This window comes from Microtus oregoni, unplaced genomic scaffold (genome assembly GCF_018167655.1).
Source record: "Microtus oregoni isolate MIOR12 unplaced genomic scaffold, Mior012 000017F_ref0000208, whole genome shotgun sequence".
Classification (NCBI taxonomy): domain Eukaryota; kingdom Metazoa; phylum Chordata; class Mammalia; order Rodentia; family Cricetidae; genus Microtus; species Microtus oregoni.
The window spans coordinates 5,371,190-5,393,743 of record NW_024543076.1 but is presented as its reverse complement, the minus strand read 5'-3'; the positions used below and the strand labels follow the sequence as shown (position 1 = coordinate 5,393,743).

The following is a 22,554-nucleotide window of genomic DNA, read 5'->3' as shown; positions in this document are numbered from 1 at the left end:
CTCAAGCACTATATTGAATAGATATGGAGAGAGTGGACAACCTTGTCTTGTTCCTGATTTCAGTAGAATTGCAGGGAGTTTCTCTCCATTTAGTTTGATGTTGGTTGTTGACTTGCTCTATAGTGCCTTTATTATGTTTAGGTAGGATTCTTGTATCCCTGCTCTCTCCAAGACCTTTATCATGAAAGGATGTTATATTTTGTCAAAACGCTTTTCAGCATCTAATGAGATGATCATGTGGTTTTTATTTTTCAGCTTGTTTATATGGTGGATTACGTGACAGATTTTTGTATGTTGAACCATCCCTGTATCTGTGGGAAGAAGCCGACTTGATCATGATGGATGGTGGTTCTGATGTGTTTTTTGATTCAATCTGCCAGTATTTTATTTAGTATTTTTGCATCAATGTTCATGAGTGAGATTGGTCTTTAATTCTCTTTCTTAGTAATGTCTTTCTGTAGTTTGGGTATCAAGGTAATTGTAGCCTCATAAAAAGGGTTTGGCAATGTTCCTTCTGTTTCTATTGTGTGGAATAATTTGAGGAGTATTGGTATTAGTTCTTTGAAAGTCTTGTAGAATTCAGAGCTGAAACCATCTGGTCCTGGGCTTTCTTTTAGTTGGGAGACTTTTGATGACTGTTTCTATTTCTGCAGCAGTTATAGGTCTGCTTAATTTGCTTATCTGGTCTTGATTTAATTTTGGTAAGTGATATTTTTCTAGAAAGTTGTCCATTTCCTTTAAGTTTTCCAATTTTGTGAGGTACAGGTATTCGAAATATGATGTGATGATTCTCTGAATTTCCTCCATGTCTGTTGTTATGTCCCCTTTTCATTTCTGATTTTGTTAATTTGGATATTCTCTCTGCCTTTTGATTAGTTTGGATAAAGGTTTGTCCATTTTGTTGATTTTCTCGAAGAACCAGCTCTTTGTCTCATTGATTCTTTTTATTGTTGTCTTTGTTTCTATTTTGTTTGATTTCAACTCTCAATTTGATTATTTCCTGCTGTCTAGTTCTCATAGTTGAGCTTGCTTCTTTTTGTTCTAAAGTTTTCAAATGTTCTGTTAATTACTAGTGTGGGATTTTTCCAATTTTTTATGTGGGTGTTTAGTGCTATGAACTTTCCTCTTAACACTGCTTTTATTGTGTCCCATAAATTTGGGTATGTTGTGTGGTCATTTTCATTGAATTTTAGGAAGTCTTTAATTTCTCCCTTTATTTCTTCCTTGACTCATTGATAATTCGGGTGAGCATTGTTTAATTTCCATGTGTTTGTGGGTTTTTTGGAATTAGTGTTGCTGTTGATTTCTAGTTTTAAACCATGTGATCTGATAAGGTACATTGGGTTATTCCAGTTTTTTGTATGTGTTGAGGTTTGTTTTGTTACCAAGTATGTGGTCAATTTTTTTTTTTTTTATTTTCGAGACAGGGTTTCTCTGGAGCTTTTGGTTCCTGTCCTGGAACTAGCTCTTGTAGACCAGGCTGGCCTCGAACTCACAGAGATCCACCTGCCTCTGCCTCCCGAGTGCTGGGATTAAAGGCGTGCGCCACCACCGCCCGGCCTGTGGTCAATTTTTGAGAAGGTTCCATGAGGTGCTGAGAAGAAGGCATATTCTTTTCTGTTTGGATGGAATATTTTATAAATGTCTGTTAAGTCCATTTGAGTCATAACATCTGTTAGTTCTCTTATTTCTCTGTTCATTTTTTGTCTGATTGACCTGTCCAGTGAGAGGGGAGTGTTGAAGTTTCCCACTATTAGTGTGTGGGGTTTAATGTATGATTTAAGCTTTAGAAGTGTTTTGTTTACATATGAGGGTGCCATTGTATTTGGGGCATAGATGTCCAGTATTGAAATTTCCTCTTGATGGATTTTTCCTGTCACAGTTCTAGTTACCCCGTTGGTTACTCTGTATTCCTTGAGATAGCTCAGCACTCCTGTGCTTTGCTCTGATTCTTGGAGTTTGCTGTCTCAGGCCTACTTTGGCCTAGGTTGCCAGCTTTGCCCTGTTTCTGTAAATCCTGGTCTGGATCCCCTCCTGCAGAAGTCCCTGGAGTTGGACCTGGAAAGGTTTCTGACTCTGATCTACTTCCTTGGAGGTCCAGGCTCAGGTGTGCCTGTACCTGCAGAGGATCTGCTTACTCCCTCCGAAGTCCCAGAGTCATGCACGGGACCCGCAGAGGTTCCAGGTTCCTGCCTATTCCCTTGGAGATTCCAGGTTCTCTCATGCCCAGACTGGCAGAGGTCCTGGCTCAAGCCTAGTTCCTGGGAGGTCCTAGGCTCATGTCCAGTCCCACCGGGGTCCTGGTTTAGGTCTACTCCCTTGAAGGTCCCAGATTCATGTCCAGACCCTCAGAAGACTCTGGCTCTGGCTCACTCGCTCAGCAGTTACTCCCCTGTATCTGTTCCAGTGGAGATTGCTGACTCTGGATCTGGTTGCTGACTCAATCCTGATCCACCAGTGTCCTGGACTGGATAGAAATTAACTTTATTATTTAAATAACTTCTTTGCATAACTGAGCTGTTCTGGTGGTATCTACAGTTAATTTCTTTTCATTTTGTTTTTATTGTACTGCTAGAGCTGAAAACATCTTGAATGCCTTTTCTTTGTATAGACTCCTCATCAATGTCTGGATTATAAACTGCCTTCTTAATGAGAAGTTTCTCTAGGGCGAAGGCTGTGGCTCAGTGGTGGAGTACTCACATCGTATGTGTAAGGCTCTGGGTCCCCAACACTGCAACAAATGGAAATAAGGAAAGCTTAAGATCACAGTTCCTTCCCACAGTCCTTTAGATGCAGTGCATACAGCTCTAAAAACTAGCAAGGCTTGTTGACCATTGAGAGTGGCCGTAAGCACCCACATCAGACAGCTCACAACTCCCTGTAAGTCTAGCTTCAGGGGATTTGATGCCCTCTTTTGACCTCCACAGACACGTGTGCATGTGTGCATGCACACACAAACACACATACATGCACACACACAAATAAATATTTTTCAAAAAAGTTATGAAATTATTTAGAACAAAGGGTACAAATAGAGGAGAAAGAGATGAGAAAGGTGGGTGTCAGAAACAGGAGGGAAATGTGTCCAACACACAGCACATGAAAACTTAAAGTGTATAAATAAATAAATTTAGTATTTAGAGATTGCAGATTGCTGGACGGTGGTGACATATGCCTTTAATCCCAGCTCTCAAGAGGCAAAGGCAGATGAATCTCTGTGAGTTCAAGGTCAGCCTGGTCTACATAGTGAGTTCCAGAGAACTCAGAGAAACCCTGTCTCAAAAAAATAAAAAATTAAAAAAGAAAAAAAGAAAGAAAAAAGAAAGAGGTTGAAGATCAATCATGTGTGAAGAGCTTAAAAGGAGTGGAACCAAGGATTGTGAGTTGAGAGCCGCCCAAGCTCATAATGAATTCCAGGACAGCAGAGCTGCACAGTAAGACCATGTCTCAAAAGGAGGGGGTACAGGGAAAGAGGAGGAGAAATATGGATGAGGAAATCATGAAAAGGAGAAAGAGAAACAGGAAAAGGAGAAGACTCTGAATTTCCAGAGAGGAATCAGGAATCATCAGCAGCGGAATCGTGTCAGCGTCTACGGCAGTCTGTCCGGAAATTACTTGCAGTCTTTAGTCCAACAACCAGATAAATAGTGAAATACAAATACAAACAAAGTTTGGAGGCTGGAGAGATGGCTCAGTGGCTAAGAGCATTGGCTGCTTTTCTAGAGGATCCAGGTTCAATTCCCAGCACCCATGCAGCAGCTCACAGCCATCTGTAACTTCACTCCCAGGGGATATAATGACCTCTTCTGGCTTCTTCTGAACAAGACGTGTACATGGTACACATACATATGTGGAGGAAAAATACCCATACACATAAAATTAAAATTAAAAAATGAAGTGTAAAGAAGTGTCTATATGTATCTTTGACCATCATGGAAATGTAAATGAAATTATTTTAGGGGATTAGGGAGCTACACTGCGATCCCATTTCACCTCAGTCAGAATGGCTGTCATCATGAAAAAATAATAGCAAGGACACCATGAAAAAAGAATTCTTATGCTCTACTGATAAGAATATAATTAGTACAACCATTATGAAAAAGCATATATGGAGGTTTCAGAAACACTGGAAGAGGAATTCCCATTTGCTGCAGCTGTACCATTCCTGAATATAAACCTGAAGGAATCAAAGTCAGCATTCAGTTGCCAGCATGCCAAGACTTAGATTCTTTCCCATCACTGCCCTCGAGGAGCTGTAGTTCAGTAGGCCCATGGTCTACCTTCAGCTTTACCAGATTCTGAACTGCCTGCAAGATCTCCACCTTTCTTACTCTTGCATTCAGTTTCCTCACCGTCCTCCCTCCAACTGCTGCCAAAGCCACACAACTCAGTGTATTACTGTGACAGCCCCTTCCCCACACAACTCAGTGTATTACTGTGACAGCCTCCCCCCAACTCAGTGTTACTGTGACAGCCCCCCAACTCAGTGTGTTACTGTGACAGCCTCCACCCAACTCAGTGTGTTACTGTGACAGCCCCCCCAACTCAATGTGTTACTGTGACAGCCTCCCCAACTCAGTTTGTTACTGTGACAGCCCCTCCCCCACATGACCCAGCATGTTACTGTGACAGCCCCCCCAACTCAGTGTGTTACAATGACAGCCCCTCCCCCACATCACTGCTGGAGTGATTAAGGACTTGAACTCCTGTGCTCTTTCGAACCTGTTTCTTCCTTTCAGATCTAAGTGACTGTGGTAGACTATTCTCCCACTGTGACTACCAAGTTCCTCATCTGTCAGTTTCCATCAATATCAAACAACATGTAGAACTGTAGTAATAGGGGCGGCGGGGCTGCGTTCCCAGCACCCCGGCCGCCTGCTCGGCTAGCTTATGCTCCGAAATAACAACACACAAACTGTATTCATTTAATCACTGCTTGGCCCATTTCTATCTAGCCTCTTCTAGGCTAATTCTCACATATTAATTTAGCCCATTTCTAATCATCTGTGTAGCGCCCCTAGGTGCGCTTACCGGGAAGATTCTAGCCTATGTCCATCCTGGGTCGGAGCTTCATGGCGTGTGTCTGCCTGGGAGCTGGTTGTGTGGCGTCTCTCTGAGGCATCTGCTCCCAAGAGGAGAGCTGTGGAGTCTGAGCTCACTTCCTCTTCCTCCCAGCGTTCTGTTCTGTTTACTCCTCCCACCTATCTTCTAACCAATAAAATGGGCCAAGGCAGTTCCTTTATTAGCCAATGACCTTCCTTCATCATAGAACAATTGGCACAACTCCTGTTAGTACTTGTTGTAGTCTAGTTGTTATCCCCTCCCTTCAAACTCCCACGGAAGGCTCATGCTGGGCTTCCTTCTTTGCCGTTGCCACTCTAGGGTCTCCCTGTCTCCAAGGTAACACACCACAGTAGAGCTAAGCCTCTAGAAGGTAGATGAAGAAGCACAGCCTTAGATGGGTGTTCATTTCATTCATACTTTGCATTTCTGTTTTGTTTTCTATACAGATTTTCCTGGTTTTAGGTGCAATGTGCTTTTTGCTATCCATTGGACATGGCATTTGGGAGAGCAACAAAGGCTACTTCTTCCAGGTGTTTCTCCCATGGCAACATTTTATAGATTCATCAGCTATAAGTTCTGCCCTCGTTTTCTGGTCCTACTTCATAGTCCTCAACACCATGGTTCCCATTTCGCTCTATGTCAGGTAGGTGTCTTTGGTGGTTGTGTTCAAGGGCAGGGTGACTTTATACTTCCTGTTTTAATAACCAACTAGAATGTGATCTAATAGGAAATATGAATTACCATCTTCCTTTTTTAAAGATGAGCGCTTGCTATGTTGTCCAAGCCAACTTCAAACTTCAGATCCTCCTGCCTCAGCCTCAGTACAGGGAGTGTAGACATGTTCCACTATTCATAGCTCACTTTGTAGTCTTTATCTCTTTCCTTTCCACAGGCTTGGTGTATAAAGCACTCTGAGGAGTATCTAGAAACTGGCTAGAATACTGCAAGCTATTATATGATTTATATAAAAGAATAATTGTCTGTACCCTCAGGTAACCTGTAAGTGACTATGCAAACCCATGAAACAGTTGGTATTGCCTAACTACGCCAGACAGCCTTTCCTTACCCATGAGTTAGGTCCCAAACATTCACTCTCATGTCAGTTATGTAGAACTCAGAATACAGTTTTCCATTTAAAAAGAAAAGAGAGAGTGTGTGGGAAACAGGTATGGTAGTTTAAAGAATGGCCCCCCCCAGGCTCATAAACTTGAATGCTTAGTAGGATTAGGAGGTGTGGCCTTGTTGGAGTAGGTGTGACCTTGTTAGAGGAAGTGTGTCACTGGGGTGGGCTTTGAGGTCTCAAAAGTCCATGCCAGCGCCATCTCTTTCTCTCCCTGCTGCCTATGGATCAAGATGTAAAGCTCTCAGTCCCATGGCCATGCCTGCCTGCCTGCCGCCATGCTCCCCGTTATGATGATAATGGACTAACCCTCTGAAAGTGTAAGCAAGCCCCCAATTAAATGATTTGTCTTTAATATGTGTTGTCTTGGTCACAGTGTCTCTTCAAAAACATAGAAAGTGACTAAGATAATAGGTATATTGACTTATATTGCATTCCAAATATAAGTTGTATAAGTTTTCTTTTTTAAAATTTATAACTTTTTTCATTTATTATTATGAGTTAAAGTTTTCTAAGTTTTCATAATGTTTCTCTGGCTTTCATTGGAGTGTGTTATAACAATGCTTGTTTAAGTTTAACCTCTAATTTTATTAATTTGAGATTTTTTTTCTTTTTCCTTTAATGTGGCTATGTGTTTGTAAATTTTATTTATCTCTTCAAAGAACGAATTGTGTGTGTGTGTGTGTGTGTGTGTGTGTGTGTGTGTGTGGTCTGTCCATGTCCTCTTTTCCAAGTCTCCTAAAATCTGACCTCTGATATCCCACCCAGAAAGTATTCTCCATAACTGAGTTACCTTATTTAATAAACGTTTCTGACTACCAGTATGTGCCAAGTCCTCTACTAGGTACTAGGGATAGAAATCTGAGTGATAAAACATCTCTTTCTTTCTTTCTTTCTTTCTTTCTTTCTTTTCTTCTTCCTTTTTTTAGAGAAGCTTGCTCGGAGCTGTGGAAACCATACATAATTGTGGCACAATACAAAAATTCTCTTATAAAATATGCATGAGTATTATAAACACTTTAAGAAGGAATATATTAGTTCTGTCCAGGGATACTTACAACAGTTTACAGGAAAGGTAATCTTCAAACTATATTTGGGCAGTCCACAGGTGTAAGATGTGGATATTTTCTCAAAGTTGGACCAGATGTTAGATACAAAAGAACATAAATTACAAGCAAAAGAATTTGGATTTTATCCTATAAGAAGTAAAGAACCAACCAAGATCTAAGAAATAATGTAAATTATTAATATAATTATATATAACCATATAATATTAAGTATGCAATAAAATATCATAATCGGCATATTAATTATATGACATGTATGTATTATATAATATGTTATATTATTATAATGAATTCTTCCTGTACATGATACAATCTTTCCAGCTCTAAATACTTTTAGAAGGTCTAAAAATGGGAGCTGGAGAGGTAGTTCAGTGGTTAAGGCCTCCCCTTGCTCTTGTAAAGATTCTAGGGTCAGTTCCTGGCACCTACATGATAGTTCACAAAGATTTGTATTTCCAGTTTCATGGGATCTGTTGCTTTCTTCTAGACTCTGAGGGTACCAGGCACACATGGTGCATGCACATACATACAGGCAAAACACTAATATACAATAAGACTTTTTTTTTAGAATGGTCTGAAAATAAACTACAGCAAGAAACAGATAAGGGAGAAAAAGTAAAGGACACACCATGACCAAGTTGATTCACCTTGAGATACAAAGACCAATAAATATAACACAGCATATAAACAGACTTGACAGAAGTCACTCAGTCATCTCAGTAGATACAGAGGAAATTGGAGGTGCATTTGTACACGGGAGACCCAAGCGGGAACCTGCACCCTGGCCACTTTTCCAGCATCTTGACTCAGTTGAGGATGGCTTAAATAGGAGGATCTCCTTCAGCCCAATGACCCCAGAAACTGAGGGCACATTGACCTCAGTGGTTTGATTCACTAGACCTAAGCAAGATAAGGAAATAGCGATCCTAATATCAGACTCACTCCCAAGAACTCTCTTTTAGGAACTGTGTTGGGTATTGAGCCCTTCATCTTCTAATGTTATGTTTTCAAAACAGATGGGGAGAGAAAGGAAAGATTTATTCATGAAGGAAGACTGGACTGAACATTTAGCCTCTCCTATTAACTTTTCTATATTCTTGAATAAATAAATGTTCTATTAATTATTGAAAGAAAAGAAAAAAGATTTGAGAAAGCTCAGTATCCCTTCGTAGTAAAACCCTGAATAAAATGGGAAAAGAAGGAAAATACCTCAGCATGATGAAAACTGTGTGTAACAAACCTAAGACTATAATTGTAGCAAGTGGGAAACACTGACAGCATTTCCTCTAAAATACAGAATGAAGCAAGGATGCCCACTCTCTCCACTGATTTTTTGCATGTGTATGTGTATACCGTGTGCATTCATGTGTGTGTATGCATGTGCGTGTATATGGAGGGGGGCTGCTTATGCACATGTGTAGAAATCAAAGCTTAGTACCAGGAGTCTTCCTCAGTCACTCTCTACTATTCATTGAGATGGATCTCTTATTGAACCACCTCAGCTGAACTGAGAACTCCCTGACACAGGCTGGTCTAGCTAGACTCCTTGCTCTGGGGATGGCCTGTCTCCACCATTCAAGTACTAGAATTGCAGGCAGGTCACCAAATCCATATCCCCAATCCTTAGTCTCGCACAGCAAATGTTGTATCATTAAACTCTCATCCTAGCCCTTCACTCTTGTGCAATATAGTCTTTGAAGTCTTAGCTAGAGTGAGACAGGGAAGAGAAATAAAAGAAAAACAATTAGGAAAGGGAGTTAAATGATCCTTATTTGCAGATGACATGATCGTATAAAGACACTGAAACTTTCATCTTAAAAGCCTTATATCTAATTTAAAAAACAGTTATTAAAGTATCAGGATACACAACCAATACACAACTAATTAGTAGCTTCTCTATATGCTGATAATAAAGTTTTCGAGTAAGGAACTGGGGGGAGGGGGGGTTCTCAGTCATAGGCGCTCCAAAAAACAAAACACCTAGACATAAACCTATCTAAGGAGGAAAGACTTCCACAATGAGAACGTTTAAACCCTGAATAGATGAGTGGAAGAAGGAAAGTCCTCCTGTGCTCCTGGATTGGCAGAATTCATATTGTGAAATTATTAGTGGTACCAAAAGCAGTTTTATAGAATTAACACAATTGCCACCAGATTCCACTAACGTTCTTTATGACTCTAGGAAAAAAAATCTTTAATGTGGAAGTTTGAAAGACTTTGGGTAGCCAGACAATCCTATACAGGAAGACAGAAAACAAAGAAAACCAATGCTAGAGTGTCACAGTATCTGACCTCACTGTAGAGCTACGGTAACACAAGCAGCATGACACCAGCACAAACAGATACAGTGACTCATGCAGTGGGACAGGAGACCTCTAAAATCAGTACCTTAATAAGTGAGTGACAACATACATCGGAGAAATGATAGCCTCTTCAAAATTGTGGAAATCATTATAGTAAGCAAAATAAGCCAAACTTGGACAATCACTGCATGTTTTCTCACACGTGGAACCTAGATTTGAATTTGTCTGTGTGTGCGTGTATGTGTAGGGGAAAAGAGATTTTAGGGGAGAAGCAGAAAGAGGGTAATGAAGTGTATTTGACATGAAAGCAGAGGTGAACAGTTCAAGGAGGTGAAGGGACTAGGGAGAGGGTTAAGAGTTCAGAAGCTGGTGGGGAGGGGTGAACAAGAACAAGATATTATGAAAACGCTGTAGTGAAGCCCATTACTTGTTACATACTCAAAAGTTTTTAGTCAGGGTCTTACCATGTGGCCCTGGCTGGCCTGGAACTCACTGTGTAGACCAGGCTGGCCTCAAACTCACAGAAATCTGCCTGCCCCTGCCTCCTGAGAACTGGCATTTAAAGTACGTGCCACCACGCCTGGATATATGCTCACTTAAAACTGATAGGCTGACCTGCGTGAGAACCAGTGTTATAGAGAGATCATTTGAAGAGACAGAGAGAGCACAGTGGATGAACCCATAAAACAACCTCTGATTTGTATAGCTTTTTCCTTTGTCCTGAAACAAGAATATCTGAATGCTGCAAGTTTTCCTCCCTTTCCAACTTGACCACAGTAATAATCTTTTTCATTACCAACATAACCTTTTGTAAGTTAACTGTTACTCCAAAGGTATTTTTAATTGACCTTTTCTGGATACATTTCAGAAGATGAGTGGAAGCAAGGTATGTCTCAGACAAATTAATCAGCTATATCGGGTCCTGGTGAGAAAACCTTGCATAATAGTATGAGTTGTAATGGACTGACTAGTGTGGAAAAGTCCGTATGAGGGTAGACCCAGGGAAGATACTCTTTCCACATGCAGACCCTCCTCTGTCATGGACCTATAAGAAGGAAACCAAAATAATATATTTGCTTGTCCTGCTCTGACCAGGACCATTTTTTCCTTTCTTTCTCCTTAGTGTTGAAATAATAAGACTGGGCAACAGTTACTATATCAACTGGGATCGACAGATGTTTTATGCACCAAAGAACATGCCAGCACAGGCTCGCACTACCACTCTCAATGAAGAACTCGGCCAAGTTAAATATGTGTTCTCTGACAAGACAGGAACTCTGACGGAGAATGTGATGGTCTTCAACAAATGCTCTATCAATGGGAAGACCTATGGTATGTGCACATTCCACTCTCCCTGAGTCAAATATAACTAAATCTACAAAGTCTCTGAAATTATATTTGCCTTCTATTCTTACAACCCTTTATTAACTAAGCTAGGAGTGGGAAAGGTGGTCTTCCCCAGGGAGGAGCACACCAATGAGCTGTCCAGTGCCCAATAGCCCTAAAGACATATACACAAGTAACATTATATGAACTCAGGTTACATTTAGGACTATATCAACTACATATATGCATGTAATAACAATTAGTGAAGGGCTGGAGAGATGGCTCAGTGGTTAAGAGCATTGCCTGCTCTTCCAAAGGTCCTGAGTTCAATTCCCGGCAACCACATGGTGGCTCACAACCATCTGTAATGAGGTCTGGTGCCCTCTTCTGGCCTGCAGACATACACACAGACAGAATATTGTATACATAATAAATAAATAAATATTTAAAAAAAACAATTAGTGAAAAAGAGACCATGAATTTGAAGGAAAATGGGGAGGATTATATAGGAATATCTAGAAGGGGGAAGAGAAGGAGAAATAATGTAATAGATTATAATCTAACAGAAACACATTTACTTAGCACCTAGTTGATACAGTCTATTGTTTTGTGCTTTAAGAAGATCAAGATTTACAAGATTTAGTCCCTGTTCTCAAGGGGTTCCCGATATCTTGAAAAATAATATGCTCCGTTATTTTAATTCAAAATCAGGTGGAAATTGGTAAAAGAGTAGAAATTTTTTATTTAAAAAATTAAGTTTTTGAGTTTATTGTATAGTATAGCAACCAACACAGTTAACAACAATGTCTTATATGATTCGAGCTCATTGTCTAAAATAAAAGAAAAAACCCTAAATAAAGGAAGAAAGAAAAGAAAATTGTGGATGGTGTGCACGAATGTCATCCAGGCTGTCGCCTGGCCTCTACACACGAGTGTACATATGCATGAATTGCATGAATACACAAAAAATTAATGAAGCAAAGCCTTCTTCTAAATTACCCAGTAATCCCCTTTCTAGAGATCCTCTAAAAGTGGGAACAATATTAAAACAGGCATTTGCAAATACTCATTGCAGCACAAATATTGCTCAAAAGGTGGAGATGCCCGTTACACTCATCAACAGACGAGTGGACATTTTAAAGTTGTCCGTAAATACATGTAGTTGATTTGATCATGAACAATCATGAGTTTGGTACCTGGTGCAATCCAGGTTCTAAATCTGAGGTACAGTGTGTTGAGTAAATGAGCCAGACACAAAAGGACAAATGCTGTATGGTTCTCCTTAGGTAAAGAATACATAACAGGAAAATCCACTGAAATAAAAGCAGAAAAAGGTAGCTAGGGCAGAAAGGAGGAGGGATGGGGAGATTCTGTTTGAAGAACGAAGTGTTGAGGGCTGGGAATGCAGTGGTAGACGACTGCCTCATAGTCAAGAGGCTCTGGGTGTAATCCTCAGCACTGCCAAAAAGGAGAAAAGAAGGGAGAAAGAAAGAAAGAGAAAGGAAGGAAGGAGGGAAGGAAGGAAGGAAGGACTGCAAATAGATTGTAATGATAATTACATAACACTATGGATGTAATTAATACTGCTGAATCTTAAAAACAGCTAAATGGCAGGTTTATAGCACACACAAAAAGCCTCCTTTAAACCCTTCACTAAATCTCTGCTCTGTATGCTTGTCAATAGGTTATTCCTATGACGCCAATGGACAGTGTGTGCCCGTGTCTCCGGTGAGTAATCACAGCTTCTGTGACATACGTGTGGAAGGCAAAGGGAGTAGTATCTTTACACAGCTCAGTCTCTACTCCCAAGATAATGAGCCTTTAGAGCCTAAAATGTTAAAATTGTCTATACATGGCCTATTTTTATTTGAGAAATTTTTGTAAAAATAGTTTTGTTGGTATTGGCTTGCTGTGTTTGCTTCACCTCTTCTTCTCTCTATCCCTCTCTCTCAACACAATCTATGTAGATCAGTTCCTCAAAACAACCCATGATCATTGTCTTAGTTCTGTTGCTGTGAAGAGATACCATGTCCAAGGCAATGCTTTTCAGAGAGCATTAAGTGGAGCTTGCTCAGTTTTCAAGGGCTGGTCTTTGATCACTAAGGCAGGAGGCAGACAGGCACTGTGCTGGGGTGGTGGCTCCAGCTTTACATCCTGATGTTCAAGAAGTGGGCAGAGGGAGAGACACAGGGACAGACATGGCCTTTCGAAGCCTCAGAGCCCAACCCAGCAGCACATCTACTCCAATAAGGACACACTTTCTAATCCTTCCAAACAGTTCAACTGGATGCCAAGCATGCAAATAATTGAGCCTATGGGAGCCTTCTCATTCAAACCACCACATTCCACTCCCTAGCCCCCATAGGCTTGTAGCCTCATCATAATAAAAAATGCATTTAGTACATCTTCAAAGGTCCCCACAGTCTCAAAACAGTTTCAAAGCCCAAAGTCTTTTCTTAGACTCAAGACATTCTCTTTACTGTGAAATCAAAAAGCATCCTTCCAACCTTGAATGCCCCAGAAGCTACATTACCATTGCAGAAGAGAGGGAGTGGTGTGCAGAAACACTGGGCCTAAAAGTGGCTGGCTCTTCCTGGTTGTCAGTTCAACTGCATCTGGAACTAAAATCCAAGTGGCCGGGCACATCTGTGGGATTTTTTTTCTTAAATAATTTTTAAAAATTATTTTAAAAAATTATACACCATCATGTTTGGTCTATTGTGCTTTTGTTTTGTTTTTAAAATATATCAATATGCTAAATAAAGGAAAATAGCAAATTGAAAAATTATTTTTATTGGTTATCTGGGAATCTCATATCATACAACATGATCGTGCTCACCTCCCAGTCTCCTATGTCTGCCTCTCCATGTAACCTACCCCTATCAAGACACACACACATACACACACACAGAGATGCCCCCCAGGGTCCACTAATAGCTGCTGCTACACCTATAACCAAACTAATGACTAAGCAGGTTCTTAGAGGGGATGTCAAAAGTATAGTCCATGAGTAAGTACACTATACTACTAAAGGCCTTAATGAGTTTGCTGATGCATTCAAGCAGAAGTCTGGGGAATATGTGTGGGAATGGATGTTTAAGGGTATGGGATCATGGTAGAAGAAATGTAAACCTGGATTAGGCTGAGCTCATTGATATGGGCCCTCTGAGTGGAGAGTCTAGGTTTAATATGGAAACTCAGACAGTTGGGGAAAAAAATGTATCCCAAGTTTATTTGAATAGTTAGCTGAAACATTTGACAGAAGATGGCCTACTGAAAAGAAGTGGAAGATGCCTGAAACCCCTTTGTTAGTGTTGATAAGGCTCTGGGAAATTCCAGTGCTAGGGTAGATTTGCTATATAAAACTTAATCCTCTACATTGGGAAGGCTCGAAGTCATGTCCTTCACTAACCCTGTAAGGTGTAGACTGGCACGAGGGCACCAGCACATCTGAACAGCTTTGTTGTCGCCCTTTCCTGCTGCCCAGTTGCAAGAATTAAATACAATAAGATTAACTGGGTCCAGAAGTAGCAGGAGCCAAGTGGCAGCCCTGAATCCCAAAAGGAAGGTAATTGTTGTTGTTGTAATGCAAAGCTTTATGGTGGCTTGTGGTGGTCCGATGGGCCTCCTCAAGAACTCCTCTTACCAGGGCAAGGGCATGGGAATTTAGAAATATTAGTAAAGAATATGAAGACGCATGTGAAAATAATAAAACATAAACCATAGAAAATACCAGGAGGGCATTCCGATGAATACTGAAAATAAACCATGTTTAATTTTCTATACTTTAATACCCCAATATGAAAGCGGAAAGAAGACAACAAAAGACTTTTTAACATGATACAAAGGACAACTCAAACAATTAATTGCTTTAACACCCTGAGGCATCAAGTCATTTGCATTGTTTAGGCTATGAAGCTACCCTAGACCAAGTATCCTGAAGGCAGCCACTTCACAGGTAACCTCTAATTACAGAAGGAGCAGAAGTACATTTGCATATCCTGGCCATTTATAGGATGGAATTAGGCTCACATTTTTGGGCATCCACAATTTCTCCCTTTTTATTAATTTTAATAAAGCCTGTGCTTCTGCAACAGGACAGATGATTGTGTCTGCCTTAGGTGAACACTTCCCCATTTCCCGGACTTGTCTGTCTTTGGTACATGTATTCCAATCATACATGTCCATGCCTTAGATGTCTGGGAGGAAAAAGGATCAAACCCGTATTTGACTGCCAACATCTGTAAGCAACTGGTTAAGGAAGAAAGTACTCTTTGTGTACTCTGTGTCTCTGAGTCAAGTTCCTGTCAAGAGAGTTCATACGCAATTAGATAATGCTTTGTGAAAATGCATGTTCCTATGGCTACAGCCTCCTAATTAAAGGAGTTGAAGATCAACAGGGATTTCCAATTGGTCTAGAGTGTTTCTTAACAAATTTTAGCTGTATCAAAATCTAAATTTCTTATCAAATATGCCAAATCCATGAACTCATTAGAAATGTCAAACTTTACTTACTATCTTATAGTGATATATCTAAAGCAGTTACAAACATTATCAGGTCAATACCATAATTCTAGAGTGGAAATAATTAACAATAAACACACAATTTGTCACATTGCAATTCTCTTATATCCATTCTAAAGACAAGAAAAGGTTTCTGTGATGGGTGAGAGTCCAGTTATAATTCTGCTTTTAAGTAATTGTCCCAGTCTCTGAGCAGCAGAAAAAACCCTTAGGATACCCTCCTCATATTTGATGAGGGGTTTCAGTCACTCTTTATAATAATAAGTCCTTTTTACCCCCAAGGGAAAAATCAAGGTCTCAGTTCTCTCGCCCTATATTTCAACAGCAGATTGAATACCATACTGGCAAAATGAGTTCTGTGTCCAAAGAGTAAAACAGTCAAATGTTCAGTCTGCATTTCTGGTCTGGCTCCAAGGTAAACAGGACTCATTAGGTCTGGAAGTTTTCATAGCAAGTCTATTAAGAGGCTGGGAATCACTAGTCATTACCACGATCTTCTCTCCCTTCTCAGACTGCAGCAAGTTGTAGTGAGTCAGGAACCCTGGTTCAGGTACCCCTTTCCTGGCCTGCAGCAAGGTAGTACAAGGAAGTCAGGATCATGGGTTCAGGAACGTCTTTCCACTGTTCCTATGGTGTCATCAGTGGCTGTGATGTCATCAGGGCGGGTACTATTCTACTGTATATGCAGTCATCTCATCCAGCTTTATTTTCTTTTTGTGAAAAAAGCACAAACATATCCTCGACCCCAAATTAATACAGGGTTGGGTATTTTCCATAGTCCAGTGTGAGGGTCTCTCCACCTTGCTTTAGCAAAGGTCGCCTTGGTACCATCATGCCAAAATCTGTCAGTGGCAGATTGTTCACGAGCACCCATATCTGAGAAGTTTAGCGTAAAAAGTGCGTGGCCCAAGGCATTATGTGGCATTTGAGGATATAATTCTCCTGTTTTTATTTTTTGAAGCTGTGTTTTCAGGGAGCCATAGGCACACAACACAATTCCTTGTCCTTGAGGATTATAAGTGTAGGGATAAGTCCCGCCCCTTGGCGGGCGTGTTCGCCTCGGGCTAATGTTTGCCTATACTTGCTCCCAGCGGTCCCTTCTGCTTTCCTGGTCTCTGCAGGAACGGTGGTTCTGTAAGTCTATTTCGCCATTAAAGCTGTATATATATTTTTACAATCTGTCTGCATTCATTTACGTCGCTACATTTTGGCGTCCAACGTGGGCTATTTTGCCCCTGACTCGAGCGGGTAGCCCGCTAGCTAACACAGCACCCTCCCGGATGCTGTTTTTTAGTTTGTGACTCGGGCCCCAGTACCCAGTCAGAGACACACTCAGCCACACAGGCCCATTCTGCCTGCCTTGGCTAAGTTTGCAGCGGAACCCCACTGCCTGAATTAGCAGAAGCTCAAGTACCTGTGGTTTTGCAACAAAAGCCGCCACAGTGGCAGATTTGGTCTGATACAAAGTGACTTGGCCGGGCGGTGGTGGCGTACGCCTTTGATACCAGCACTTGGGAGGCAAAGGCAGGCGGATCTCTGTGAGTTTGAGCCTGGCCAGGCGGTGGTAGCGCACACCTTTAATCCTAGCACTTGGGAAGCAGAGACAGGCGGATTTCTGTGAGTTCGAGGCCAGCCTGGTCTACAAGAGCTAGTTCTAGGACAGGCTCCAAAAACACAGAGACCACCACTGGCAGGAACCGATCATTGCAGGAAAATACTCATCTTCAAAGAAATTAAGGGACCCTGAATATTTAATTACTGATGGATGGACACATTTTGTAAGTATTAATTTATATATATATATATATATATATGTCTTATTAAACATTTCTTTATAAATATGTAGAGCTGGTTTTGAAGTTGGACTCTGGCTCAGTCCCTCTCCAATTCCAAGCCTGTTAGTAAGAGAAAAACCCAGAGTTTCTGGAGTTTCTGTCTCATGTCAAGAGCCATGATATGGGACAGAAAGTAATATGAGTTTAGAAAACATCTTTGCTTTTCTTCATATCTATCATACTTTTCACTGAATATATCTATCAATATATATATGTATGTCTATATATGTCTATATGATTAATGTTTAAGTTTTTCACAATGAACAATGAGTTTTTCCTGAAGTGACATTTGAAGTTTCCAGGAAGAAGATGGGGCCCCACAACAACAACTCTACCTGGTTGATATGACGTCATGATACTGATAGCGCTACTACAAGACCTGTTTTGATACCAGCTGCACAAAACGATCCCAACTTGGTTAGCTGAAATGGTGCACATCTTGTACAACATTCTGGCCAGACCTCCACAAAATACTCAGAGACTATTTGCAATTTTAAAAGACATTGATCTTGAAATTTAACCATCATTTTACTTTCACAGGATCCCCCAGAAAGAACGTCGCCCCCATGACAGCTGGAAGTAATTCTAGAGGACGACGTTCCCCTCTCCCAGTAAAGTTTACCCCTGGGTTTAGGGACATCACTTAGGGGTTGGGAGGTTGGGGGAGGAATTTTATAAGCTCAGGGATCATTTTGGAAAAAAATAAAAAGAGGGAATGATGGGATAATAGATTTATAATTGTGAGTTACTGCTTTTAGACAAATATATTGGTATCCATTCTTGTATATTGATACAAAGTTAAATCATATTGACTATTGTATGCATGCATGTTTCTATCTCTGTTTAAAACATTTTTTATGTATTGACATATATTGTATTGATAAATATATATTGTATATATTTACCATATTGCAGTGTACATTTCTACCTCTGATTAAGATACTTATATAATGTTTGTTTATTGATATATATTTACCATATTGCAATGTATATTTGTACAGTGTTTATATTTGGAGGTCATTATCCTCATTTGTTACACAGTTGTTTATTGTCTTAGTCTTTAAGTTAGATAGATATTGAGAATTATATAGACTAATAGTCATCTAAGTTTGTCATTTATAATAGACTAATCAGGTTCTTTAGATATATAGAGATTATACTCAGTATAGATAGATAATGTTCAACTTCTTCAAAGAGCTGTAGAAAATGGCCTTTAATCTAACTCAGAGTTTTGTGATAGTGAGACACAATTGCTCCTGGCAACACCGCTCTATTCCCGAGAGAATGTTGAGCACCAAAGACACTCCACCTGGAGCCTTTCTTTTTGGCAGAACTGGCCTTTGGGCAAAGAAATGCCCATACCTCAACCACTGACAGAGATACAGAGCGTGCATCAATGGATAAAACAGGACTGTCATATCCTGCCAAGACAGGGTAAGATAGTTTTGAAAAGTTCCTTGCCTTTAATAATGGTATGTCAGTTATGTTAGGCCTTAGCCAAAATTGGTTGACTCAACATTGCAAACGAGACTTTGGGTGATTGCCCAGGTAGTCAGTTGTCTCTGTCAATTGTTGCACATTTTGGATATATCTCGTTTGTTGAGTAGTGTTTATTCCCTTCTCAGATCTTTGACGGAGTTGAAGACTATATAATTGTAGTTACTCTCTACATTATTTGGACTCCTTGAGATAGAATGTTTAGCAAAGTTTTTGTTCTCAATATTGTTTGTTATATTTATTATTTGTTGTTATTGTATATAGTTGTATTTGGTTTGGTTCTGTCTTATTTAGACAAAAAGGGGAGATGTAGGGATAAGTCCCGCCCCTTGGGGGGCGTGTTCGCCCCAGGCTAATGTTTGCCTATAAATTTGGTGAGAGTGCTCCCAGCCATCCCTTCTGCTTTCCTGGTCTCCGCAGGAACGGTGGTTCTGTAAGTCTATTTCGCCATTAAAGCTGTATATATATTTTTACAATCTGTCTGCATTCGTTTACGCCGTTACATATAAGGAATACCTGTCTTATATTCGATATTCCATTGGGAACAAAATCTCTGAAATTCTTTACAAACATATCTGGACTCATTATCTGTCTTCATGATCTTTGGGGTGCTGTGGGACAATGGTCTGTACCCTGTCACTTGTATTTTAAATAAATGTTGATTGGCCAGGCAGAAAGTATAGGTGGAGTGACCAGGCAGGAAGTAGAGGTAGAGGTAGAACAAGAACTCTGGGAAGAGGGAAGTGCAGTCCACAGTCATGACCCAGCCATAGAAGAAGCAAGATGTGACTGCTTTCTGAATAAGGTACCAAGCCATGTGGCTAACATAGACAAGAATAATGGGCTAATATATGTTATAAGAGTTAATAAGAAGCTTGAGCTACTAGGCCAACAAGTTTTATAAATAATGTAGACCTCTGAGTGTTTAATTGGGGCTAAACAGCTGCGGGTAGTGTTTCTAACACAGAGGGACCGGGTAAGACAGAAACCTTGGTCAACACTGGGGTTCCCATAATGAGAAGTATTTTAAGCAATGAGTTATTACATGTTTAGTGGCTTCTCCAGTTTGTGCAGTGGCCATCAAGAATCCTGAATATGTATCAATTGTCATATGTACATATCTTAATTTGTCAAACTCTATAATATGAGTAACATCCATTTGCCATACATGATTAGGAAGTAGTCCTCTGGTTTTTACCCCCAGATGAGGTACAGATAGATATTGTGGGCATACATCACACTGCTTAACAATTTAGCAAGCAGCTTCCCTTGTTAATCTAAATTGTTTTCTTCAACTTTTACTATTTTGATGATGCAGAGCATGCATTTGCTAAGCAAGCTCAGCCTGAGATAAAGCGATTATTTTTGTAAGTTTATCAGCTAAAGCATTACCTTCAGCTAATGGACCAGGAAGATTTGAATGCACTCTGGCAACCTTCTTTGTTGTATGGCATTTTGAATTTTCTGGAACAGCATCTTAACTTGCTTATTGCTAGTCCCAATATATGGGCTGGTCTCTAGGACGTGAAGAACATTAAATATATACCAGCTGTCATTGTATAGATTAAACGCCTTATTTACAAAAAGTCCAAACACTATTGTCACAGCTCGCAGCTCAACTATTTGAGCTGAGGCCGGTTCTCTTTGTACCACATGTCCTTCCCCATTAACCACATATTCAGTCCTCCTATTAGGAGAACCATCCATAAAAGTTAACATTGCATCCTTTAAAGGATCTTTTGCTACAACTTTAGGGAAAATAAAGGAATATAGCTGCACAAATTGCAGTAATGGATCAGTTGGGAAAACATTATTAATCTGGCCTTTAAGTTGCACAAACGCAATTGCCCAAGAATCATTGTTTTGAAATAACCAATCAATCTGTTGCTTAGTTTAAGGAACATTGAGCATAGCCAGTTCTCTGCCAAAGTATCTCCTAAATTCCATCTTGCTCTTCTGTGCTAAGCAAGCTACTGCTTTAAAATAAGGGTTTAATACCTTAACTGGCAAAACAGGAAGGTGCAGCCATAGAAGTGGACCGTTTTGCCATAACACTGCTGTAGGAGTTTTGTAGGTTATATAATGCTTGCCAAGGCTGGTCATAATTAATATAATGTACTCTCTGTTTCTGTATAGCATTCTCTACCTGGGTGAGTACCTGTCTGGCTTCTGTAAGCTGTCTACTGGAATTTGGATCTCTGCTCCCTTTAAGAATTTCACTTAGTGGCTCAAGATCTCCCATAGGAAATTTTAAATAAGGTTTTCACATTGTATGTCTTATTAAAAGTTCGTCATCCAAATTGCAAGTCTGCCTCGCTGACAGGCTTAACGTGCTCATTTACATTTCCAGAAACACCTGTCTGGGCTGGAGCTGCAGTAGAACTTCGGGTGGTACACATGTTTGCATATTTTTCTTGGAAGGAGAAATGGCCAGATGTGTGTGGTTGTTCACTGATTCATGGGCTGTAGTCAATGGACTGGTGGGGTGGTTAGGGACTTGGAAAGAGCATGACTGGAAAACTTGGTAAGAAAGACATCTGGGGAAGAAATGTATAGATAGATCTCTTTGAATGGGCAAAGGATATGAAGATCCTGTGTCCCATACCAATTCTCATCAAAGGGTGACTTCAGTTGAGGAAGAGTTTAATAATCAGCCAATAGCATGACCCGTTCTGTGTAGAAGGAGCAGGGGGCCGCTTCCTGCTGCCCGGCTCCCAGCCTCCGGCTAGCTTTACCCAAAAATACACGGAAACTGTATTCATTTAAACACTGCATGGACCATTAGTTTCAGCCTCTTATTGGCTAATTCTCACATCTTGCTTTAACCCATATTTAGTAATCTGTGTAGCACCATGAGGTGGTGGCTTACGAGGAAAGATCTTAACCTGTGTCTGTCTCAGAGAGGAGAGGCATGGCGTCTGATTCCCTGCCTTCTTCCTCCCAGCATTCTGTTAGGTCTACTCCGCCTATCTAAGCTGCTGTCCTATCAAAAAGCCAAAGCAGTTTCTTTATTAACCAATGAAAGTAACACATAGATAGATGACCCTTCTCCATCACATTCTGTGGACAGTCTCTTTCCCCAGCCTACCTGTCATTGCCCAGTGGGCTTATGAACAAAATGGCTATGATGGCAGAGATGGAGGTTCTGCACGGGCTTGACAACATGGACTTCTACTCTCCAGGCTGACCTGCCTACAATTGTTGCTGAGTGCCAGATCTGACAACACAAAGCCCCAGATAGGGCACCCTTCCCCAGGGTGACCAGTCAGCTACCTGGTGGCAGGTTGACTATGTTGGACCACTTCCCTCTGTGGAAAGGACAATGCTTTGACCTTACTAGAGTAGATCTTATTCTGGTTATGGATTTGCCTTTCCTGCATGTAATGCTTCTGCCAAAACCACTATCCTTGGATTTACAGGATGCCTTATCCACTATCATGGTATTGCTTCTGACCAAGGAACTCACTTCACAGCCAGAGAAGTGTGACAGTGGTCCATGTTCATGGAATCCACTGGTCTTACCATGTTTCCCATCATCCTGAAGTATCTGGCCTGATAGACATACATACAGCACTATTTAGGTGACAGCAGCATGGAGTTCTGGGACAGGATTCTCCAGAAGGCAGTGTATTCTTTGAATCAGCATCCACTATATGGCATGGTGTCTCCCATAGCCAGGATCCATTGGTCCAGGAATTAAGGGGTGAGAAGGGGAGTAGTTCTAATCACTGTCACCCCAAGTGACCCACTAGGAAGGTTTTTGCTTCCTGTTTCCATAACCCTAAGTTCTGCTGGCCTAGAAGTTTTGGTTCCAGAGG

General features: G+C 40.7%; 1 protein-coding gene across 1 annotated transcript in view; it reads left to right on the top strand.

Annotated features, from left to right (window-relative positions):
- The window catches only part of LOC121458235 (phospholipid-transporting ATPase FetA), a gene marked incomplete at its 5' end in the record, with an annotated part of 81,098 nt that overhangs the window by 35,915 nt on the left and 22,629 nt on the right, over nt 1-22,554 (top strand). The window contains 3 exons of the mRNA XM_041667340.1: nt 5,511-5,707; nt 10,678-10,886; nt 12,565-12,608. Of these exons, the coding sequence (XP_041523274.1) occupies nt 5,511-5,707; nt 10,678-10,886; nt 12,565-12,608 (450 nt within the window). The remainder of the gene's footprint in view (nt 1-5,510; nt 5,708-10,677; nt 10,887-12,564; nt 12,609-22,554) is intronic.